The sequence below is a fragment of the Alternaria atra genome, assembly GCF_907166805.1.
Source record: "Alternaria atra isolate CS162 genome assembly, contig: 24, whole genome shotgun sequence".
Taxonomy (NCBI): Eukaryota; Fungi; Ascomycota; class Dothideomycetes; order Pleosporales; family Pleosporaceae; genus Alternaria; species Alternaria atra.
Genome location: NW_025091322.1, coordinates 187126 through 212283, shown reverse-complemented (window position 1 = coordinate 212283; position 25158 = coordinate 187126). Strand labels below are relative to the sequence as shown.

The 25158-nt window shown below is 50.5% G+C and overlaps 4 protein-coding genes across 4 annotated transcripts; 2 read left to right on the top strand and 2 right to left on the bottom strand.

Moving 5' to 3' along the window:
• Window positions 1-3963: 3963 nt before the first annotated feature.
• ALTATR162_LOCUS5007 (uncharacterized protein) lies at window positions 3964-5090 on the bottom strand (the record flags this gene model as incomplete). Its single annotated transcript, XM_043312623.1, has 3 exons — window positions 3964-4482; window positions 4538-4822; window positions 4881-5090. 3 exons carry the CDS (start codon window positions 5088-5090, stop codon window positions 3964-3966), a joined length of 1014 nt encoding a protein of 337 aa, XP_043168558.1.
• A 6870-nt stretch (window positions 5091-11960) lies between these two features.
• Window positions 11961-14463, bottom strand: ALTATR162_LOCUS5006 (uncharacterized protein; the record flags this gene model as incomplete). The annotated part of the gene is made up of 3 exons (XM_043312622.1): window positions 11961-12690; window positions 12739-14290; window positions 14340-14463. The coding sequence occupies 3 exons, from the start codon at window positions 14461-14463 to the stop codon at window positions 11961-11963; spliced, it is 2406 nt and encodes an 801-aa protein (XP_043168557.1).
• Window positions 14464-20221: 5758 nt separating this feature from the next.
• On the top strand, window positions 20222-21733 carry ALTATR162_LOCUS5005 (uncharacterized protein; the record flags this gene model as incomplete). The annotated part of the gene is made up of 3 exons (XM_043312621.1): window positions 20222-20864; window positions 21035-21320; window positions 21403-21733. The coding sequence occupies 3 exons, from the start codon at window positions 20222-20224 to the stop codon at window positions 21731-21733; spliced, it is 1260 nt and encodes a 419-aa protein (XP_043168556.1).
• An 826-nt stretch (window positions 21734-22559) lies between these two features.
• On the top strand, window positions 22560-23387 carry ALTATR162_LOCUS5004 (uncharacterized protein; the record flags this gene model as incomplete). Its single annotated transcript, XM_043312620.1, has 1 exon — window positions 22560-23387. The coding sequence occupies one exon, from the start codon at window positions 22560-22562 to the stop codon at window positions 23385-23387; it is 828 nt and encodes a 275-aa protein (XP_043168555.1).
• Window positions 23388-25158: the final 1771 nt, after the last annotated feature.

Here is a 25158-nt window from a genome sequence, read left to right as displayed (position 1 = left end):
TTACCATGCCCTTGTGCTTTATCTTGCTCAGATATATAGCTATTATGGGTGCTGGGAGGATCAGGTAATACCTTCATTGGCAGAAGGTTGCATCGACGACCACGTCCGAGCCATACTAGTATTGGCCGGACAAATCAACGCGTCACCGAATGTTCCTGGAGTATTGATATTGTTTGCCTTGCGAATAGCCGGCGTGCACGCTACAGATGCAGCGACAAGGATTGAAGTTATAAAGTTACTGACTCACATACTTCAGGAGGGTTTCATAGTTGCGGAAAGAATCAAGAGAGATCTCCTAAATTTTTGGAGATTTCTGCTACTAGAAGATTCTTCTTCGGTGGTTGGGAATTGGGGGTTTGAATGAGTCGGAATCTAACGTTTCTTTTACGTAACTATGTATCTAACGTACTCGATTTGATTTGATTTGATTAGATCCTACACGGTTGCAGCCGCGAAAAGCAGCTATGCCCGGCTGACAGGCTTGGCAGACAGCCGACGCGGTGCGGACGTTGATCCGCGCCGCCCCACTTCATTCCAAAGAACCATCTGTCCCCAGAGGCCTGCCGTTTCCCTCCCACCACTATCTACATTTGCCTGTCCGCTCATCTAGATAATGGCTCTACTAACTGAACACTGTACTTCTAGGCTCGTAGAGGCACGGTTGCCTCGTGTTCTGCGTCTGCAATACCTTCAGTCTCCCCCCAGCGCTCAGCTATCGTCTTCGCGCCTGCGATCCCCATTTTGCCCAAGGATCTGCGTCTGCTCTACATACTCGATGGCTTTGGTGGCTAGCTGTGGCGTGCCTAGGATGGTCCGGATGTTGTCTCGTCCGGACAGGTTGGCGAAGATACAGTCCCGGAGATGACTGTGCTTGCTGCAGTGGAGAAGGATATGTGCGACGGTCTGTCGTCTCGCTCCGCAGTCGCAGCGCGGGCTGGTGACGTCTGGCACTCTTCGGGCGAAGAGAAAGTCGTTAAGTCCGATCTTCTCTGTCCGCAGCTGCACCAGCAGCGCGCTCTCCCGCTTAGTGAGCCCCTCGTGGAGCCGGAGTACTTTCTTGGTGGGCGTTGGAGTGTGTCTGTAGGTTGCTCGGCCCTTGGTGTCCTTGCGCCACTTTGCTATCCATGCCCGTTCGGCTTGTATGCTGCACCATCTTTTTACAGTCGACTTTATAGTGAACAGCTGGGGAGGCGCGTCTGCCGGCAAGCTTCTGCGGCCGTCTTCTCTCCATCCGGTGGCTTCCTTGGCCGCTTTATCGACGGCCTCGTTCCCGGGTATGCCGACGTGGGCCGGTATCCATCGGACGGTCACTGTCCGTCCGTTGTCCTGGAGCTCCCGGACCTGTCGCGCGATGTCCGCGAGGATGTAGGCGCCTGATCGTCCCTCCGCCTTAGCGATGGACCAGACGGCGGCCTGGTTGTCTGTGTATATGGCGACGTCTCGTCGCGCACCGTTTCGGCTCGCATACTCTTGAGCGATCTGCAGTGCTAAGCTGATGCCTTGTAGTTCTGCTGCATATACCGTCGACTCTATGTCTGAACCCATGTGTACGGATCGCGCCTGTTGTGTGAGCGGACACAGTGCCGCAGAGCCTATTTCGCCTTCGATGCCGCTGCCATCTGTGTAGATGCTAAGGCTGTCTTCCTTTACGTGTTCTTTGTCGTGTCGCGCCCGTGCTTCCTCAGCGGTCGCATCAATGTAAGTGGTTGGGCCCTGTCTCCAGGGCGGCGTGAGGAAGCACGGAATCTGCTCTTGCCTGTCGAAGTCTTGGGTTCGCATGCTCGTTATGTCGTTGTAGACCTTCTGCCAGGAGCTGGTGTGTCTGCGAGTCTTGTCTGGGACTGTCGGCTGTGCTGTGTTTGTCTGAAATCCTGAGGTGGCTGCGATGTTCTTGCTCGAGAGTAGGCGGACGATAGTGTATGAGTTGTGCTTCCATATTTGCTGCTCGATGGGGAGGAGAAATGTCTCTACGTCTAGTGCCGCTCTTGATGTAGCTTTGTATGCCCCGCTGATGACCCTGGCTGCTCTTGCTTGTATGCTCTGCAGTGTGTTGAGCATCCTCTTAGTGTAGAGTTTTCCTTTTATGCTAGCGTTTGACCACACTGAGCATGCATACATCATCTGCGGGAGCACTGTGCCTTCGTATATTCGCCGCAGGTCGTGGAGGCTAGCGCCCCAGTTGGATCCTCCCAGACAGCTGAGCGCATTCACTGTCTTCGTCGTTTTCCGCCTGATCTCCTCGGTGTGTTGCTTCCAGTGCAGTTTCGCGTCCATCGTTAAGCCCAGGTATTTGCATGTTGCTTCGGGCCGTATCTCGCCCCATACTGGAGTGGTATTCGATAGAGAAGAGAACTACAGGTAGCTAGGGTTCTGAAGGTCGTTCAGGGGGCGGCGGCTCGGGATAACCTTCGGCCGGGCTCGCTTGCACAGAATCCGGGTGCTCAGGGGGGCACCCGGAATCTGTGGACAGTGCGCCTCGCGCACGTGACCGAGATATCATTGAGGATTCACCAACTGGGCTCCAGCCCATCACACTATCAAGACTCCTAGAGGGATGATATATACCTACGTCACGTGATCGTGGCTGGTGAGGGCCGACGGTGGCCCGAAGGGTCCCCGGTGGCTTGCCTGCCTGTGGCTGGAACCTGTGGTGTTGGAACATCGTGACAATAATGGTTCAGGAGGCTTACGTTAGCACTAAAACGCGGAAATTAAGGAAGCAATTCGCGCTAGACTATAACAGGCGTAAATCAGCATCTGATCCGCGTTGCATACGCGTGTTTTTGGGTTAGGGTGCGTAATTGCCTGTCTAGGATGTATTAGGGGTCGATTCACGTAGCATCATATACTAGGGGGATGGGCAAAGTGATGATCATTAGAGTGTAAAGATTCACGAATTGATGTTGTCCTCTCTTAACACTGTCGTGATTCAATGACATCCAATCAATCGACGGAAGAATCAAAAAGAAAGTTGAAAAACGGAAGTCACCACCTCTCTCGCTGTCACGATGCTCTATCACCACAGGATTCCAGCCACAGACTGGTGAGCCACCGGGAACCCTTCGGGGCACCGTCGGCTCACACCAGCCACAATCACGTGACGTAGGTATATATCATCCCTCTGAGAGGCTTGATAGCTCCTCAAGGATTCGTCTCAATACAAGCCTATACCGATATCTCAGTGCCTGCCCAACTACTCCTCACACTCGCCCGATCTTCGCTCACACCTGTTTATTCAACCTCCTCACAAGTTCCTCTCTAATCGGCCTAATCGCCAGCGCCCGCCGCTTATTCAAATACTCAACCGCCCCATCCGCCGACGGGATCTCATTCGGCAGCGCAGGAAGCGCACTATTAAACGGCGTCCTCGCCAGCCCATGCTTTTGCGCTGGACTCGGCAGAACGCTTGGCGGCACCGCTGTCGAAGCAATATCAACATTATCCGCATAGCAGCTCAATCCCAGCGTCAGCATGCCTTCCGCGAGCTTGTTCCGGCCCGCCTGTGCATCAGCGTAGGTCTTGTAGACAGAAATAGGGAACGCATGGGTGGCTTGGAAGGCGAATACATCGGGGACGATGAAATGGGAGTGACTCTCTTTCTCGGGCTCGATTTGCCTTGCGGAGCACGCGTTAGTAGGTGGCTCTTGCTGGGAAATGAAGGGGGTTTGCGGAGCAGGGTACTCACATGGGCTGCATGGCCTGCTCGAAGACAGTAGTGAACACGGCGCATACACCGGCTGCCAAGTCGGTCTCTGCTAAAGCGTTGTCGAGGCTCAGAGACACTTGGTCGCTGTTTAGCTGCTGGTTCCAGGACGCTAGAGGCGCGCAGAGCAGCATGTGCTCGATGTGCTGTTGCTGGCTGGTGCCGTAGAGGCAGAGTTGTCAACAATCAAGCCAATCTGCAATCAGGCCAAATGTGGCCCCTGCTTACTAGCGGCCTAAAATATACAGGTACAGCTATACCTAGATAGAGGGGTGGCACGTCTCTCTTATAGGCCCGTGGCTGATCGACAAGGCTAGTGAGCAGGGGCCACATTTGGCCTGATTGCAGATTGGCTTGATTGTTGACAACTCTGCGTAGAGGTGGAACGGCATCTGTGACGGGAAGGTTGGGTCTAGGGCGCCCCCTAGGAGAGATTTCTTGACGATAAGGTCGCCGATGGTCAGGGTGCCTTGGATAACAGGCTTTTGAGTCGTGTCGGATTCCTTGAAGACGCTGATTGCGATCTGGCTTCCTGATGCGGTTAAATCGTCCAGTATTGCGTCTGTTGCGTTTTCAAGCAGGAAGTAGTCGTTAGGATTCTCCTTTCTCTGGGCGGCGTATTGCTGCATGGCTGAGGAGTCTAGCGTTCCTGTCATCACGAGCTGGTACCGGTGGCTTGCTAGTTGGAATTTTGGCAGGTGGACTAGGTACAGTGTATCTGTGCCTTGCATGACAAAGTCATGCTTTTGAGGTTTGACAGCGTTTCGGTCGATAGAGGTCTGAACATCTATTAGTTGTGTATGATGTGGGGAATTGGAAATTACTTGCCTGTACTTCTTTCTCCGCGATCGTCTTGAAATCACCCACCATGTCATTGAGGATCGATTGCGCACCTGTTGTTGCCCATGGGCTCATAGTGACATTCACAAGAACATACAGATCTTGTGGACCTGAAAGACCCATCCTTGACTTGAATTTATCCAAACAAGCTCCATAGTCAGCTTGGGAAAGCACACTAGAGGTAAGGAAAAATTCGGGCATGTCGATTTCGCCACCGCCATTGGTTGAGGAGAGCGACGTTTTGTTGAAGATTCTCGTGTTGAGCTGGTTGGCCTCGATCTTTGACTTTGTTAGCTTCCAGAGTCTCTTCTGATCAAAGAAAGGGTCAGGGACTTACCACATCCGTGTTAGGCACTCCATCAACCATGAAATTACATGCAAATGCATTGATCATGACATCGCCGCCTAGTTCCTTGAAAAGCGACCAAGCCTCGGGTGAATTGTAAATGTCCAAGTTTGACTTGGAAACGATCAGATTGACAATTTTCTGCTTTTCCTTCTTGACATCGTCAGGATTTGGGTTGTCTACCCTCTCCGATGGGAGCATAGTTAGAGGGACGACGATAAGCTGGGTATCGTTCATTGTCATAGTAGCCCAGTCGGTGTACAACTAACCCGACAAGGTCAGATTCGTTCCAAATTTGGCAAAAGTTCACTTACTCTCGTACAGCTAAACAATGCTTGCCCCAAGAGCAGCCCATAGCCTCCGCTATGAAGCCCGATGACATCGTGGGCAGTGCTGTATTCGGTATTCAATACTCAATATGACCTCATATTGAAAAAGATCAATATTGAAAAAGTCCGTATTGAGTATTGAGTATTGAGTATTGAGTATTGAGTATTGAATATATTGAAAACATATTGAGAATATTGAATATATTGAGGTCCTTGGCTAGGAACGATAAGGCTTTCTAAGTGAAATCCATCGTCTCTTGCAACCCGCTGCATTCAGCCCCTACTTCGTCTGCTACTTCTATCTCGCCTTCTTCCAGAGGTAGATCGACGTTGAGTTCGTCAAGCCAGCCCTTCCGTAGCCAGTGTTTTAGACACTCCATCTGCTCAATTGTTTTCGCTCCTAAGCTGGCCCTGCTCCATGGTATTTGACGTCGCGCGCCCGAGAAGACTCGCTCTGCTTCTGCTGACATCGCTGGTACGGAAAGGACATCAATTGCCATATGAGAAAGTCGTGGGTATCGTGTTCGTTGCTGCTCTTGACACCACCATTCCAGCGCAGTCTTAGTAGAGATCTCGGTAGGATCGGCTTCGATGAAAGACTCCCAATCGTCGGCGAACTTTTGAACCACGTTTAGATCTCGCTCTAGAAGATCATATTCGTCCGGCTCGTAGGTCGGTTGCGACAAGGTTAGAGCACTAGCTTCGTCGATCACAGCATATTTCTCTTCCCAGAGATTCTTGAGCTTTGGCAGTACTGCTCTAGCCCAAGACTTCTTCCAATTCATATCAATATAGCGCTTCCGCCTTGAAGGATGCAGAAGCAAAGCTGCAGCATAAGCTGGTACCTGATCGGTCAGGCTGTAGTACTTGTCGAAGGAATACCAAGCCATTAGAACTGCGTTTTGAAACTGGGCATTGTTTGCATGCTTGTTCTTCTGCTTCTCTAAGTGCTTAACAAGGATGTCCATTGTTACCAAGGTTTTCTCAATGGAATCAAGGTCGGATTGAGTTCCCGTCGTAACTTTCTCAAAAGTCTCAAAAGGCTCAAGAAAGACGATAATCTCGCGCAGAGTCTCCCAATCGTCAGGTGTAAGTGCGTGCTTCCCGATCGCCTTCCAGTGGTTCTTGACAAAGGTATCGACATGACCTTCAAGCTCACAAGCAACTATATTCATAGTATGCCAGCTATTCCATCGGGTATCGTTGTCCATAGGTATCATGCGACCCACAGCATTAAGGAATTCGTTGTAGAAGTTCAGAACTTCTCATATAAGCGACAATCGCGTGAAGCTTTCCCAGCGGCCCAGCATCCTTCCAACTAAGCCCTTTCTTCTTTTTTGACGCTGCTGAAAGCCTGGCCTCCTCATCATACTCATGATCCTCATCAAAACTACCATTCAGATCGTCTTCATCTAGAGACCTCCCTTCTTGTCTAATGCTATTCACTACCGCATCAATCGTCTCTTTATCAGGAGCAAAAATGAAAGCTTGACTAGCCAAGTTGATGACGTGGCCGTGGCAGCGAATCCGGTGAACCTCTGGATCCCAATCAACTTGATATCGTTGCTGAAGATGGCTTGAGATAAAGCGACAGCACTTGTCGTTGGAGCCATGATTGTCACCGGTATAATATCCAAGTTTATGAGCAATCTCATACCAGTCTATCATCCTATTCACATGCTCTGCTTGGGTTGACCGCCATGACTTCCGAGCAACTGTGGTAGGCCTAAAAGAGCTTTGCGATAGTTCCCTTTGGCATCAACAAAGTGCGCAACAACGCCTAGGAAAGCCTTCTTCTTATACTCAGTTGTCCAGACATCACAGGCGAGATGTATCTCAGAAAGTGCGGAGTGGAGTTGTTGTTTTATTTCAGCTTTCGTCCGTACAAAGGAGTGGTCCATTTTCTTTAGTATCATGGCTCGAGACTTTGGGTAAACATCTGCTGCCATATAATTGACACTCGTGATCAGAGAGTATAGCTCCGGATACTCCACTAACTTATGTGGAAGATTGTTGTTAACGATAAGCTGCAATAGAGATTCTTCGAAGACCTTGGCATTGATAGCGTTCTTGAGTACTTTTCGCTCGCGTTCATCATTCTGGGCTTGTTGTTACTCGCCCTGCCGTCGCAGAATCTGCTCAAGCTTCGCCTGTCCCTTTGTCACAACCTGTGACTGCTGTGGTTTTACCTTGATGCCGTGCGTACGATCAAGATGGTTTCGAGCGGAAGTTAGAGAAGCTGATTCCCATGAGCATTTATTACAAGCCCATATCCTATTGCCATAGCGATCACGTCGGACTTGCTCATCTCTCTCGACCTTCTTCGCGTGGCTCCAAGTCTCTTGAGCGGTTTGGGTACGCTTCTTGGTTCCGCGATCGGAAGAAGTTCTGCTCTCGGTAGTAGCCGTAGAACCGGGGCTCTCTGCGTGCAAGAAGTTGGCGGGCGGAGAAGAACCGAGACCTGAGAGCTGAGAGGTGGTGCCGTCGTCCATTTCGATGTCCTTATGTGCCATACCGAGGTTGAGAAAGTACGTTATTTCGTGGTTCTGAATGTGTGAAAATATTATTGGTAAAGCTCTGAGGTCCGAAGTTGTTCCGAGTAGCGAGTTGCATGCTTGAATTCAATATTCTCAATATTCTCAATATCCTCAATATTTCCTCAATATTGAAGAACTCCATATTGAAGAATCAATATTGAAAAAAATCAATATTTTCAATATATATTGAAATATTGACAGGGGTTTTTCAATACCGAATACACCACTGCCCACAAGGAAGCTATATGTGATTAGTCCCCATCGCAAACCGTATAGTGACTTAGAAGTCGAGTTCAGAAACTTCGACTGAGCATTGGACCATTGGGAAAGTCTTATCAAAACGCGCGCGGCTTCTCCTAGTGTTATACAGTCCCCTGTTAAGGATCCCCTCCAAGAGTTAGCCGCGAAAAGGACTTTTGAAGACCGTGTAGCTATGCTTCATAATTTGGGACCAAGATCGCACATAGACTTCCCTTTTAAAGGATGGTCCATTTCGCTTGCCCTGTTTTTCGAAGGTTTGTTGGGCGATACCTACATGCCTTTTCCATTCAAAGATCTGGTGGATCGGTTGAGAGCTGTTAATCGGCCCCTATATGATACCGTCCGCTGTAATGAGTAGTCGAACTAGTGGGAAACCGACGTAGAATGTGCTAAGCATTTGGAATCTCATAATTTCGAATACTAGCCTATTATATATGCCGTGTAATACTAGGTTGACATCGCGTTTAGTGTGTATATCCCTAAATCGTTATATCGACAACAATAAACATCTCTCGCGTTACGGTAGAAAGAGGTTTATGCAAAGCAAGTAGCGCTCGATCTGTTATATATCCCACTTACAATCACTTGCGTACAGCCCGCAGCCTTGTTCTGTCCCTGGGCGGGTGATCATTGTAGTGGTCATGATGCTGACCGTAATCGCTTGTCGCTGGTCAAGTGAGATAAGCCTCTAACGCTTCTACTCTACTGACACCGGCCTTGACGATTGTCAGGATTCAGGATAGTCCAACATCTTGCAGTACGAAGCATGCTTGTTAGACATTTTGAAGAGAAAAAGCGCGGCCATCACAGCAGTGTACACATAAGTTAATCAAAGTTTACTAATTCAACCTATCATTTCCAGAGTTATATTGATTCCAGTATATTCCAGAATCCGCATCCGAAAATCCGCACAATCATGGCATACAGCATTCGTAACACATATAACCGGCCTAATAACCTCCACGGGTGGGCCACAGTAGCTCTGGCAATGCTCTGTGCACTTGACTATAGCGTGTGTACTGTTACGAATGCATTGTTGCAGTCTGCTCATTCTCTCATACCTTGCCTGTTCAGCTTCGGGAGCCTGCCGTGCTGGCTTTTCCTGCAAAGATGTATAGTGCCACAACACGAATGCCATCAGCTGCTTTTCGGCATGACATGCATAGAAACTCCCCTCCCGGCCAAGCTGATCGTATTCATGGCGTTTGAGGCTGTGACCCACAATTCTGCTGAACTCAAATACCCTCTTCGTCCAGAGTTCTCGATCAACGCACCCATCAATATCTGCAAACTCCCCTCCACTCCAGCCGCTGACTGCAAATACAAGGTTGTATGCTTCTCCACGCTCAAGATATCCAAACGTTTTTCTCTTATCAGCCATTGGGATCTGGTATGCATCACGAAATACAGTCACCATTGTCTGGACTACAGATCGGGAAATGGAGACCTTTGACGCATGGGCTTTTCGCGCACGGTTCTGCTTTTATTTTTTAATGCGCTTCTGCGTAGCTTCGTGTACGATGCAAGCATTGATTATGATCTGTACGCGATCGATTTTCTCCTGATGCTCTTGGTACCTCATGCCGACAGAAGGGTGCGGATCCTCGCGATATCCCAGAACGATGTTTCCATCGGTGTCCCTGACAACTTTTGATTTTGCAGATGAGCTACTGTTCGACAAGGATGGCATATGACAGTATATTCTGGTATCCTCCAGCCTCTGTAGAAGCTCTTTGGCGTGAGAGAGTACGCTAGCTCCACTTCCGTCACAACTTGAGATTGAGGCACCATGCGAGGCTAGGTACTTTGCGACCTCAGTTTGACCGTATTGCAGCGATATGATCAACGGGGTTTCTCCACTCTTGTTCCTGGGGTCAATCGGAGATTCTTGCTCCACTAGAAACCTGACCAGATCATAGTGTCCTTCCATGCAGGCTAGAGCTAGCGCAGTGTTTCCGTCGGAGTCCTTTCTGTGAAGAAATGTCTCGGCTGAATTTGTACTCTCTAAGCAAAGTGCAGCTTGTTTGATGTCATCTGTGACACATTGGGATATAAACCACATGTACTTGTCCTCGTCAAGCGCTAAGCAATTCAGCTGCTCCAGTAGATGCTCTTCACTAGGAGGAGCCTGAATAGCTCCTTGCGCTGATTCCTCGAGGATCTCTTCTGTTTCAGGGTCCTCGATATCGGTCCCAATTGTTCTCTAGAGACCAGCATCTCTATCCAATTCAAATCCCAACTCAAGCTCTTCGGCAATGCTTTCGCTGACTGCCCACAACAACTTAGGGTGTTGCGATCCAACATGCGTAGTCAGTGCTGTGTTGTAAAGTACTATAAGTGTGAAGGGGGTGGCACCAAGTCAGCATTAGCACCTCACCCGGAATGGGAAGTCTCGACGGCCCACCCTTACTATATATCTCCTTATTGCCTACATAAATACATGTCTGAGATGGGGCTAGTGGTATGTCGCGTGCGGTAGGGTATGATCTCGTTCGGTCGAGTACGGGGCAAGGAGAAGTGCTGTCGATAGTAGTGCGTCTGGCGGCGCGTGATGCACGCCTTGGCGGCGTACAACTACAGCAACGTCTCTTCTGTTACTGTTGCGGCGAATAGACTTGGAAGGGCCACTTTAGTCCCCCGAATTTTGAGGATCAACATATGCGACAGTTATTGGTGGTATTGGAATACCTGGACGCTGAAGCCAGCAGCGATGCCCCACGACCCCGCGCCCGAAGGCGACTCCACCAGCGCATAATCTGACGCCAAGACCTCACTTGCAACCACAATGTTGGCTCCCTGGGACGTTGAATAGAGACTGTTGAGGTGCAGAGGTTTTGGCGCACTACTACTACTGCTGGTTTTATAGCAGTCCGATCTGGTTTCACGATGTGAATATGTGAGGGATTGACGCGCGATATTATGACTGGGAGCTTCACATCGGCACTGCAGAGAATGCGACACCCACAGTGCGCAATGTCCGGGCTCACAAAGTGCCTAAACGTCAGTGGCACGAATCGAGCTCTACTTTCCAGTTCGCTTGAGATACTGAGCACTCTGTCGCTTAGTTTTGCGCGCATGGCCGCTCGAGAAGCGTAAGCTGCTCACTAGTCAGCAGTCGCACCACTGCGGCACAGTTCCTGTCACGGTAGTCTTGCATCAAGCCCAAAGATCCTGCAGACTGCTCACGGTCGTCATTAAGTCATGCCACGGTCAGCCTCGCCGGTAGCGCTCGACATTCATAGCAGTCTTGCTTCCCCGTGTATCTCATCGTATGAGTGCTTACAGCAGTAGAAGGCGAGATTGTTGATTGGGGAGGGAACTTGAGTAGAACGGGAATATCAGAGGAATTTTGATGAGGCGAGGCGCTAGACAGGGGTCTTGTACTTTGACGCTGCTTATTGGCTGATAAATGAAGTCTTGTAGCGTTGTATTAAGTCATATATCTTAGGGCTGATCCCAAGTAGTGCCCTCGGATAGAGCCTACGTACCTAAAATTACGCAGAGACCTGGATATCTAGTCCCTAACTAAAAAAAATCCCTAACGACATGAAGGGCTGAATGTCATTAGAGCCCTGGGATAGAGCCCTGGGATAGAGCGACGCTGGTACGGATGAGGCTGAGAGGCCTTGTAGCGACCCCGGTGGTCACGACGGAATCATGCCGAAAGCTTAAGCATCGTGCGGGAGATTTCCAGGCCGAAATGTCGACAAAAAACGTGGCTTTCGCATTGCGCTCGTTCAAACATGCGTTCTGAGCGTCGTCGTTTTACCACAATGTTGTGCTTGTCAGAACCAAGAAACGCATATCTATTACCCAGAGCCTCTTGCGTCGTGCTCGATGCCAATGTAGAGCCAGCAAATGCTGTAGCGACGAGGACCGTGGTTTTGTCGTCAAGCCGAACCGGCCATGAAGATGTCCAGGTCTTCGATCACTATGTGCTGCTCTCAAAATTTCCCAACTTGGCCCTGCTCTTTCCTCAAGAGTCGGAACGCCTTGACAATGCCGTTGACCTCCTCGTCTAGCTTAGATTGGCGGGCCAGGTAAGCACCCTCACTCATCTTCAGCGCTTTGATGTCCCTGCTATTGCCGGCGTGCACCGCGTGTTGAATGCTCTTACAGATGCCTTCACCTGGGTATGCAAGGATCCCAACAGCAGCAGATGCCGTCTTGGAACCAAAGCCTAGCACACCCTTGCTGAGGCCTTTGGCAAAGCCCAAAGCGCCGTGCTTCTTCGCGTCTTCATAAGGTCGTACAAAAAGATCTGAGAGACCGCCGGATATGCCAAACGCGAAGTTCTTTCCGGCTTTGGAAAAGCCGGTCTTGATGTTTGTTGCGTCACCGTAGTCCTGAACTTCCTCTCCATATAGCTTCGGCACGGCGCGAAACCCTTCAGCTACTGCTAGTGGTAAGTCCACGATGGAGCCTTTCAAGAGAGCCACGTTGAACTTGCCGAACCCTTTTGCGCTTGCTGCCATCATTTTACCTGCAGTTGCGGCATTGTGGACTGCATCGCTTGTGCCCTCCGCCTTGGGCCGATCCAGCTCTTTGAACGGATCGTAAACCATGCCTGTGATGCCTCTGCGCAGGCTATTTACCATAGAAACCCCCGCTGAGCCTGTACCCGTGATCGGGTCCCAGCGATTGTTGGTGATGCGTATCGTCCGCGTCTCGTAACTGGCATTCTCAGTGTCTGTCCGCATCCTGTTGCGAGGAATGGATTACCTGGTTAAGTCGTTTGGTGAGGTGACACCATTGTCGATGAGGATCTGCGCTACGAGTTTCGATAGCCGTATGGGAGTCTTCTTGTAGCTCCATGCAGCTGGCAGGTCATGCATAATGTTGCAGGCCATGGCCTTGTATGGCAAGTTGGCGTGGAAAGAGAGTACAGCTGCTTTGACACCTTGTTCGTGAGCCATCTTTCTAGAGAGATCTCGAGCTGCAGACTTTGCCTCAGGTGTCAGCAGGAACCGGATTGCATGTGCTAGGTTCTCGGCCGAAAGCAGTTTATGCCGAATCGGTCTCGGTCCAGCACCAGCTTGGGCGATCATATCACCCCAGAATGGCTGGTCGCCAAAAAAAGGTACTACCAGAGTAGGACATGCATTCTTCAGCCCACAAGCGGCCGTGCCCGCACCGCCATGATGAATTACTGCCGCGACGTGCTGGAACAGCCACTCGTGATCACAGTCGCCGACGAAGAGAACGTCGCCAACTTGGTCGGGCATCCCTTTTCCTAGATTGCTCCAACCTCTTGAAACAACAGCGCGAACGCCACACAGCTGCACAGCTCCTAAAATCAAGGAGGTCATCTTCACCGGATCTTCAAGGACGATACTGCCGAAGCCTATATAGACGGGAAGCGGACCGGCCTGGAGGAACTTGAGGATCGCTGCTGGGGGCTCGTATGGCGGTGGGTCGCGAAAGAAGAAGCCGCACACATCGATGTGTGAAGGCCAATCCGCAGGCTTGGGAACTAGTGCTGGAGACCAACAGTATGTGAACGGTACTTCCAGTGCCTCCGCCAGCGTGACCCCGACAGTTGTAGGCACAGGTTGCAGTCCTAACGTAGCTCTGAACGCGTTGATCATGTCCCCCAAACCTTGCCACGTAAGGAACTCCACGACACCGTACGATGCGTAGTTTATGAGCGCCGGATCAATCTCTCCGACTTTGAAATTCGCCAAAGGGTGCGGGAATGCCCTCGTGCTCGTCCATGGCATGGTGAACATCAGGTGAAGCGGGACTCCGAGGGTTTGTGCGCAGTGCACGTGGGCAAAACTGGGCGGGTTCGCGATTATGGCATCGGCAACGAATGGCTCTTGTAGATCGCGATCCGCATCAACGCATGATTTCCAGCATCCGTCAAGAATCTCTTCGATCATCTTGCGCTTTTTCCTCACGTCTCCATCTCGTAGACTCTTCATGGACGGGATCAAACCAGGATTCTTCACCATGTAAGCCATGAGCTCGTTTGGGTCCCCTCCTATTGGGTAGAACTCCAATTTTGACTTCTTAACGAATTCCTCGAAAGCATTATGAGTTGCTAGTCGGACGCGGTGACCGTGTTTCTGTAGTTCTTGACCCAGCGCGACGAAGGGCTGTACGTCACCACGACTACCCACAACCTGTATAACAATGTTCATGCGTATGTTCCAGCCTCGGTGTACAGTAAGGCAGCGACTGCGCTGGAAGGAGTTTTCGCTCGTCTCAGGAACAAGCTTTATGAGCGTCTTAGCGAGCTGGGATTTGAGGTCAATGTTGACGCGGCCATCATCTGGGAACATTAGATATCCAGAGACGATCAATCGTGACAGCATACATACTTGTGACGCGAGTATCGCCTGGAGGTAATGAGCTCTCCACGGTATCCAGCTGGGAGTGAGAACGGGATGCGCTCGCACCACCAGGGTTACCACATGAACCTGATGGTTCTTTCGCCGATGGCATGTTCTGGCCGTATTTTTGGATGCGAGTCTGATCTGCTTGGTGTGGTGTATGTATCAAATGGCAACAAGTGCGTTCGGAGAAGGTGCTGTACTCGACTGCGCGCTATCGGAACCTGACGCAATCGGAAAAAAGTGCTTAATAGTTCTTCTGCCGTGAGTTGGATGTGACATGACTCGCCACTTGCCTTTGCACCGCGCTAGTGCGAAAACGGAAGACGCGCTGCGGGAATGCCATGCCGTAGAGAAAACAAAATAGGGACGGAACATCTGGGAACTGCTGCTGGTCCACACTGTAGTGCATCCCCTCGGTTGTTACATCGTGCTGCTGAACAACTTTGATGCTACGTAAGCCGGCGAACGCGCTTGTACTGATTAGGCTCATTGTGCGCGCCTGCTCCGTGGTTCTCTTGGCGCTCGGACGCCCGGCGCGCGCCACTGGCGCTGCGTTCGGCATCGGGCTTGCCAAACTCCTTTCCCGTGGTTGCCGCAAGCTTAGACCAATCCTTTCTTCCTGTAACCCGGATCGCGGGTCGGGCATCCGCAGATCTTCAGGGTCGTCATGGTAACGTCAAGAGCCTACACGCGGCTCACTGGGTCTGATCACGCAGCGCCAAATTACAAGCCCACGGGTTCCTAAAACGGAGGCAGTCACAGCGACATCAAGAAGCACTCAAAACCCATTTGAGATGAACGCTCACGCGGCCGCTTGGTCTCTAGATCAGATAGCAAAGTTCTACTTGACACCAAGCTTGTGAAGTCCGGGACGCCAATGGTCATTACATGCAAATCATCGACAGGCGCTATAACAGTGGAGTCGAGTTTCTTAGTGGAATTAACAAGGCTGCACTTCGGCGAGGAAGGGTTGCTGCTCTTATCGCACTCAGTCTCTCAGAGTACCTCTTGATGTACCTAGTACTCAACTTCTGCGTCACCGATGATCACTAGTAGAGACACCAGGTCTAGCACAGCGAGCGTGGAGGCCTTCATTCAGTAACTATCGTAGCTTTCATGCACGCATTTGCACATCTTGCATACGTTCACTTCCATGATTCTCGGCATGTTGAGGGGATATGCTTTTGCCTCATGCGGTCTGTGGTTGCCTTGTCGGTTGACTGGCGAGTCTATTTACCAGATGTCGGTCCCAATGACAACAATATCCTGACTACATCTTCTGTGACCCCAGTAGCATGATGCTAGAGCTCCTTCCTGCGCGTATGGAAGAGCCCGGATGAATGAGAGATTGTACGCTAGGTTCATCCAAGGTACCAGGCTTCCGCGGTCACGCATCTCGAGCAAAGCTTCCAGGTAGCGTGACGTCCATTGGTAACCTTGACAAGCTCTGTGAGGACTTGATCGTGTTGAGGCAATGCAATGTTTTGAGGCATCTTCAACTTCTCAAACACTGTAAACAAAAGCAGTGTCTTCCCACCGTTCACATCTTCTTGATGCTTCCAAGGAACATCGCCACAGGCACCAAATCCGGTGGCGAACAAAGACCCCACCAACCACATCAGACGAATTTGGCCACCTGAACTTCATCCCGGCGCAGTGCACATGGGCACATTATAGCGACATGACAACCACGCTAAGGATCAGCATATAAAAGCCGCCTGCGGCCTCCGTCAAGACGAACCAGTAGGCAGCGTGGAGTTCATTTCTTACGTCCTCTAAGTCCCCACTCCCAGAGCGTCATCAGTCGTGAGCTGAGAGTGCGAACAGATTGAAATCATCAGAGCGCCTTGACTCACGCTTGTCGGGGTCCGATGTTACGCTGCTAACACTGCCTCCACTTATCTTGCAGCGAAATATATAGTTCGACCCCTCGGCGATGTGTACGATCTCCGCCAGTTACCGCCCTTCTGGTACAATGACCTCGACAGGTGGCACGAAACCCTGAGTTTCATTAGTCCTGAGACTGGCCGGCGCCTATCTGGCCATCAGAACAATGATGACATCAACATCAAGCACATTCACACCCTATTCATCACGACCAAGGCCAAGTCAGACACAGCAGCGCTAGAATGAAAGTTTCTCTATCGCTCCAAGTCCCCTGCTGTCGGACGTGAACATTGCTATTTGCACATGTGTGTTGCGCGTGATCGGATCAACCAAGATATCTCACTCACCATTAATAGCGACTCCAATCGCCTTGCATATGAGCACCGGCTTACAGAGGATTCCCATGACCATGGATACGCCCGCAGTAGAAACGCCCGAGCTCACCAGGCGCGCTGAGGACGACAACACTAACGACGACGTGGCCGACTAGTACCAACCAAAGTTGGTGAGGCTTCTATATCCTGCCCGAACTGTCCGCCAGGACGTCGGTTGGATAGTTGGAATTCCCTCGCTCACTCCTTGAAACCGCGCAGGTGAACAAAGAACCCTTACCTAGCACGTTGTCGTCTGTTGTGGCGGTTAAAAGAACCGACCTTCTTGACCCTGAAGCCAGAAGGCTATGTATACCGATGCGCCTACTGCAAGTCTAGATCTACGCTAGGTATCGTCTACAAGTACAACATCGACGTCCATAAACAAGAGACTCTCGGCCTTAAGTTCTGCGCAGACGCCGAATGCGCGGCCAAGTTGGGTCGTAAGCCGTCCACAAGTTACTTCGTCCATTCACTCGCAGCACCCAGCCACCATCAAGGTTTATCAACAGCAGATCATCAGGTCCTTCTCAACCGAAGCTGAGCTTGTTACCTTCACCCAAGGCCAGAGTCGTTTCACCAACTTCTACAACACGCCTGCTCTCGTGACGTCGACGCCATGTCAACCAACCTAGCCTTTGAAGAATCTCCTCGCCGTACAGCTCGTTGAGAGTCCTAGCCACAATTAGCGAGCAAAGCTCATTGATGTTGTGATCCTGGAGAGGAATGGCAGAATGGTCATCGTTGAGCTGGATCTGTCGAGGCGTCTAGAGAGAGGGTAAGAGCTGTAGGGGAGACTGTCCATTGGATTGAAATAAAATCACGCCCCTACTTCCCAGGCACGACCGAAGAGTAGGCCAACCGATTTTGAGCTCAGATCACACGCATACAAGCAAGCCAGACCTGCAGAACAAAATTTCAGCATGAGACCTCAGATCGGGCAACTTGGCATATACACACTACACAGCCTCCACATATAGAGAGTCCCGACTTTGAAGGTTGGGTACAAAAGTCAATGCTAAGTGATACATGTGCCAGAAGTATAGCTAGACTCCCGCAGCTGCATCCGAACGATCTAAGAAAGTTGTGTCCAAAATTGTTCGAGACGACGCCTAAACCAACCGAGCGCTCGACTAAGCTTGACACCACACACGCACGACATGCAACTTGCAGTCCTCGCTCGCCTGCTCGTACTCTGCAGCACAAAGTGTGCGCACTAGAGAAGTATGTTCGTCCTTCCTCGTATAGTGAGTGTTGTAAATTGACTTGTACAGGCCAAAAGAGCTGTACCCTACCAGGCCCGATATACCTGTCCTGCGGTTAGCGGTACTCGTCCGACGTCGTACGGATACTGACCTGCCGCAGGCTTCACCACCCCGTTACTGAGACCCTTCACGAGCCCCACACCAAAACCTGCAAGACCGCCTCGTTGCGCTCCATCAATCGGCATTGCCACGACATCCCGAAATCCATCGCCGAGCCCATGACCAAAGCTCTGCGACCGGTCAGTACAGATTCGACGGTGCGGGGATTCTGCATACCTTAGCACTAACTCTGAGCCCGCTTCTAAGTCCTGTAACGTCTTCATACTGTCTAGTCTCCTCACCATACAGTTTAGGTAGGTTGTGGAATCCTCTTGTCAACCCCCGCGTGACCCGCATAGGGAGCTTCAAACTTGCTATTACAACACGGCGTAGGCTCGTCCCAGCCTCAATAGCAACTCTCGCTCCTGCGTGCGGCCGGCCTTCTATATGACCTGTGGCCGCTTGCGCCATGTCGCCATTCCAATCTGCCTGCAGACCTGACTTACTACACGTCAGCATTGGAGCGGTGTGCCGACCGAGCTCCGTACGGCCAGCGACGAATCCAAGCATGACTTCTCCAACGTACTCAGACACACCAAGGAGCACACCGGAGATTGGATCCGTAGGGTCGCACCTTGCGCCCGAGTTAGGGTATATGCTAGAACAATGTCAGTGCCAACAAAATTCGAGCGCAATCAGGTCTCTAACAATTGTAAATTTCTGGCTCGGACAAGCCCTTCTTGGATCAGCACGGCAGCCGCTAGCAAAGATAGCGCCATGGTAGTCCCCTTTACCGACCAGACTGCTGGAAGATCATGTAGAATACTACATTTTCGTGCTCCAACGAGGTCGGCAGCTGTGTCCGGTGCTGTAAAGTAGTGACTAAGTAAGCGCGATGCTGCCGTTTTGGCCGCCAGGTGCGTCTTCGAAAACCACCGTTGTGTAAAGTCGTCTTGCTCAGCTTCTTGCAATTGCTTGCTTGTTACGACTAGACTCTCTGTAGCGGCGGGCACGTAACGTTGGAGTGAGTCGTGGGAGGGTGCGTGGCATTGTGGCGATGGAACAGACAGCTCTGGCTTCCCTTCGGCAGCCACATCCGCATACACAGCCGTGTCGCGCTCAGTGATCCGCCGGGTGCCCATTGACGGCGTAGGTACGGAAGAACCTGTGTTGTAAGCGACAGAGTGGCTTTGTGCCTGCAACAGGCTCTCGTCACCTGCAGCGCATCTATCAATACCAGCGAAATAACAATAGAGCTTCTGGTCCTACCTGTATTGCCTCTAGCTTCCATACGCACAGTTCTGTTGTATCTAGTGGCACCCGCCATGGTGTCCAAAAAGACCAGATCCGGCCAGGAGGAGTTGTCGCAAGTCAAAAGGCAACATGGCAACTGAGTATCACTGGGAAACATTACAATGTGCTTTGCCTGTAGCGTGCAATATGGCACTAAACCTGAAAATGGATGTCTTGCGAAGGCGCAGCTAATTGGTAAATCTGGTGTCGCAAATTCGGCTCGATAGAGGTTAGCGTACTAAAGATGGCTTTGGACTGCGCTAGTCCCACACAATACCGACCGTTCAGCGGCGGGGTGCATTGTCAAAGTCAACTCTAGACGCTCCACGCTAATATCGATCAATCTCATCCTGGAGAAAAGCTAATTTCAGTCTACGTACCTTACTGCCTTGTGGGTTCCGTAATAACATTGTTTGACCCGATCCAAGACTGGCAATCAAACACGCGAATCTGCAACAAGAGAAATGCTGTTGCTGCATCGTGAGACCTCGCTGTGCTGGACCTGTACGCGTCATTTACCACAACTGCGTCACTTTTTTCAGACTCTCTGGCTCACTTTGGCACCACTTAAATCAGTACTTGGCTGGGTGACCATATGCCGACGAAATTCCCAATGCACTTCTGGCAACGTAATTTTACAAGCGGGCGAGAACTTACGCAATACGCTACGCAATCTAGGTTTGTGTGTTGCCGGTAAAGTAACTTCTTATAGTCATGCAGTGCCCGCTCTTGATGATTGTCATCCTTTGAACTTTCAATCATTATGGTTCCTTTTTGTGGAACTCGAACGGCGTCTTGCCTTACGCTTTTTTCTTTGTTACTCCAGGCAAGCGCAGGCCTTGGACATCGAAACGTGAAAGATCATGCTGGTCTCTCGTCGATCTTGCAAGCAGCTTACGCCTATCCTCTCAGAGTTGACCCCGTTATATACAACCTTCCTGAGGATGGCACGGCAAACACGACTGGTCTTCGTCCGACGCAGATAAAAGGAGAGGTGTACATGCCTTCGAAGATGCCTCGGGATAACTCGACAGTGGTTGTTGTTCTCTTCCCTGGGAAGCATCCAGATTGCCGACAATACATCGATATACCCGATTTCGGACCGTTTCCTCTGGATACCGGCGTTGTCGATGATCAAGGGAAGTGCCCAGGAAACTCCTCAGTTGTCGAAAGCTACCGCGGATTCGATTACCTTGGTCAGGCCCTGGCTGCGGAGGGCTACATCGCCCTTTCCATCGATCCGCTCATGCTCAACAATGCACAAGCAGTCGCAGATGATCCCAACCTAAACAGAGCCCGCGCTCGGCTGCTGTTGCGCACTCTAGAGAAGCTTGAGCTGTGGAACACAAACCCAGTTGAGAGCCCCAGAGCCCTCGGCCGGGATATTTCTGGATCCATTGACACAACGGCCATAGGACTTATGGGGCACTCTCGAGGCGGCGCTGCAGCACGGATTGCTGCCAACTTGCTGATGACACCTGAGAGACTGGCGTTCAGAGACTGCAATGATTGGTCTTCGCGACTAAAGTCGAGGATTGCGGCGGTGTGGGAAGTCGCTCCCTTCGTTAGTCCCGAGGGCGGCAAAGATGTTGCAGTCGTCGGATCGGCCTGGGGCCTACTCGCAGCTGGTTGCGAGGACGATGAAGTTGATTTTGGTGAGTATCCCGAGGCAGAGTATAGAGTATGAGAGTGGAGTACAGCCGTGCCCTATTACAGTCTGCTGCCCTTGCGTTCATGACACGCTCCTTAATCTTCTCATGCTGATCATTCTTCGCAATTCAAGCATATCTCAGCCTGTACGAACGACAGTCACGTCTCAATCCAGCTCCAAACTACTACATAACTGCCTACGGCGCTGGCCACAACTTCTTCAATTCGGAGTGGAGCACTACCTTTGACCTGTGCTTGGGCAGTCAGTCGGTCACCTACGATCCTTCCACACCTACATTTCCATACTCTCTTGGGAACGGACAGAGCGTTGATGTTCCGCTCGTCGAGCAATCGAGTTTCCAGCAAGGGGTGCTGAAATGGGCACTTACCGCCTTCATCAAAGCACACGTCGGTAGCAAGGCCAATCCCCAGCTTGCGGCTGAGCTGGTGTCAACAACCAGGTAAGCATGTGTCCTCTTCCGAATGGATCGTCACCGTTCTTGCCCAAACCATTAAGATATGATCTTTGCTAACGTTGGGCAGGTCTTCGCCACACGACGTAATCACAAAGGTGGAAATTGGTCGTGCGAATCCGAACCTAGCGTCGTCAAAAGTTCTTCAGTACTTCGAACGGACCGAAGGCATTGTTGTCACGCCCTCCAGTAATCGCTACGTGCGTACTTTCGCCGAACACGCCGAACGTCAGTTTCCTTCATTTAAAGCTGATGTGGAGAAATTTGGTCTTCCACGCAATCTTCTCTTCACGCCAGTGCAAGGGCCGCTTAGGCTTGTAGCTGACGCCAAATACGACAAAGGCGTAGTAATAGGCTTGCCAGCAGCGAACGCTACGTCAATATTCGTTCCCTATCATTAATGGGTGAAGGGATCGTTGGCAATAGCCAACAATCCTCCGAGAAACCCTATCCCAGGGCGCTAATGACATTCAGCCCTAGAGCTACATGGCCATATCAATTCAACCCTCACTCGATTTTCTCGAGAGCTGATTCGCTCGCTTGCTTCACTTGGACCGTGCTTGCGCTAACATCTCGCCTCACCAAAAAGTCTACGCTGCGACCGCAGGCCTACATGGTCCTGCCTTGCGTACATTACAGCACCAGCTACCACTATTGAATTGTGATAATATGAGACGTTGCTACCATTGCAATCAGCCTGGATCTTACCCTTAACGGCAGTTGCAGCTCAAATGGTTGCTCATTGCAATACCTCTCAATATCAGTAGTAATTAGTGAGCTGCTGGACGGGATAGGGGGAAATTACTGCCCAGCCACGTCTTTTGTTTCTAGCATGGAACACTCTATTTATGCCTGCACCGCTCAGGTGCTCTGTGGTTGCCATGTCTTCCATTGGGGTCAGCTATCGAATGCTCACGTACCGCCATGGACCTTTTCTCCTATCTTGCGGATATTCAAACGTGGATATATATCCCATGCGGCATAGGGGTCAAACAAAAACACTACCTGGGCCACCTCACACGCTGGCACGCTGACCATCCAGAGCTAGGCTCTTCAAGGAAATCTCGGATGCTACTAGTTGAAGAGCTCATGCTCAAGTCTCCGGTGGACCCTGACTCACTATGCTTTCAACTCCCGCCCGCAGGGCGACCTGCTCTACCGCACCTTCCCATATACGACGGGCTGTCGTGCCTACAGTGCAAATATACTTGCGCGACAGAAAAAACTATGGAAAGACACTTTCAGACGCAGCACACTGAGCAGAAACGCACCAGAGGACGCCCATCGAAGGCTACTGTAGCAACTGCGCCCCAGTGGAAGAAAGTGTCGTGCCAGCGTCTCTTCATAGGAGGCTCTAAAAGTCAGTACTTTGCAGTTATCTCGCCCGCTGAAGTCAAGGAGGGAGAAGAGGCGCAGAGACGCCAAGAAATGGCAACCAAATTACCCGAGGCAGAATACATACGCGTACAAATCGACGAGGCACTAGAGCAAGGCAACCAGGTGATGAGCGCGCTTGAGAACGTGATTCTGGACAACGCTGCGCCGACTGAAGTCTCACCATGGCTCGAGATGACGCGATGGCCGAAATATCTCCAAGGCCATTCATTCGATGAGGTAGCTTTGTTGGCAAGCCCTGCTGACCAAGCATCAGAGCCACTTCTAGTTGAGTCCTCTGATAGCTTGGATCGCATAGTAGAAGAAGCGCACAGCTCGATACGGAACGACAAAGTCAACGTCTTTGATCAGGCGCGCATTAACAGCTTCATCCAGCGGAGACGAGCTTTTGACCGGCCACTGATGACTAAACTCCGCGATTCGACATATCGGAACTACAAGCAGGTATTCAAAAGACTCATATGTTTTGCATACCGTACCATCCAACCAGAAAATCGCGTCGCGCTCGCCTATCGTTTGACTACTTGCCAGCTTGGACACCTCGATCAGATGATAGGTGTTGGCGAGGAGCTCGCTGAGTTCAAGCAAAGCCAAAGGCAAGGGAACGGCGTCGATCAAGGGCCAAGAACTATTCATAGAACCAACGACTGGACAGCTTAGAAAATCTTGGAAGTCACTTTTTTGGCCTTTTATCTCCCTACTGCCCATATTTTCCAATCGTATTTTTCGCTAGACATACGCTCTACGTAGAAATCATGCAACACGCACTACTTTTTTACGTATTATAATAAATCCATCTTCATCCCGCTATGAAAAAACCGATTGCCTCGAGGACGTGCTTGACGTTTGATATATCTTTTCCACAATCTAGATAAACTGCTCCCACCAGTGCTTCAACCGTTGATGCAGCAGTCTCCTGATGTACCTGACCTTGTTGGCATGGGTTTTGAGTAATACAGTTCAATATTCCGCTTCTCTCAGCTATTTGGTTTAGCTTCGTGTTTCTGCACAACTTCTTTACTCTGTTATGACCCTCCTCTGTAAAGATCAGTCTCTCAACAAACCTTCATCTATGTGCGCACTTACCAGTACTTTCTTCAGAGTTATACCATCGCTCTAGAACAGCTTCTTGTATAATAGAATCTCCTAAGAGAGCGAGGCGCTTATTACCTTGCGGTTTCCCTTGTATATCTTTGCTGGAAACTGACGCCCCTGCAGCGAGCAATGCTTCTTCAAGCAGTTCGCGGTTGGAGAAATGATACTTAAGGATGTTCTCTATGGAACAATCTTTCATTTTCACATTTATAAAAGAGATGAGTTGGATAGCTGTAGGTCCTAGAAGACTTACGCCATAGATAGTTAATACGTATCTAAAGAATAATCTGGTGCAAATACACCCTACTTTATATGCGCCGGTAATAGCGAAGAGTATCAGGAAGTTTCGCCATCTTGTTGTTGCTTTTTCTGAAAATTTTCTCAACTTGCCACTTTCATGTTAGATCTTCAATTGTAGCCAACATTATGACGCACGCGTACCACACTTGTAGAACCCCGTATTATGCTTGTTGACCATAGCAAATAGGACGACTACTCATAGTATGACTAGAAGATGACGTACTAGACGTTGATTAGACCGACTTTGCATCTACGTCATGCCTGCTGTATAGCGTGAGCGTGCATCGCGCAGCGCTGAGCGATCCCTCATCGACGCGGCATCTCACAGCCCCAGGCTGCCTGGCAGAAATCTGCTGAGCAACAACAAACTACACGGCGTTCAACTACATATCTAGCCCCTTTACTCTATCTTACATGCACGTGCGTATCCATATGCGTACGCGTAACACATCATCCTTTCTCCTATATTCTCAGTAGTGCTAAGGGATACGGATTATGGTGCACATGACTGTGGCGTAGTTGGAAGGGTTATGGCGCAGCGTTTCAAGCTACGTCCTTGGTGCTTGCTTACTGCCCATAAGCGCAATCAAAAGCGTAAGCATTCTGTAATCATGACACAGCAGTATAACGCCGCAAAAGGGTAGCGAAGGTGAAGGAGGGGAAACATCCACTTGCTCCATGTGATCCAGCATGTTGGAGAAGCTGCAGACATGCCCAACATGGCTTTGCATCCACATCTTGGGCTAGGACGGTTAGTAGTTATAAGGAAACCTAAATAGGGAGATATGTGACGGTAGTGGCATTAGATCGACGATGAGGGTATCTTGTCATTAAGTTCACGCTATCTTTTATTCGGTCCTAATGCATGTACTTCATTCCATTGAACAGCTTTTGCTAAAGATAACATGTGAATGCAGCCTAACACAAATGCGATCTAAGACAGTGTGCAGCTTTCAAGTCTCTACCATAGTGCTGCGAGCGAGCTTAGTCCACCTTATCAAGACATGGTAGACTAACTTACTCGATGCCGAAAACG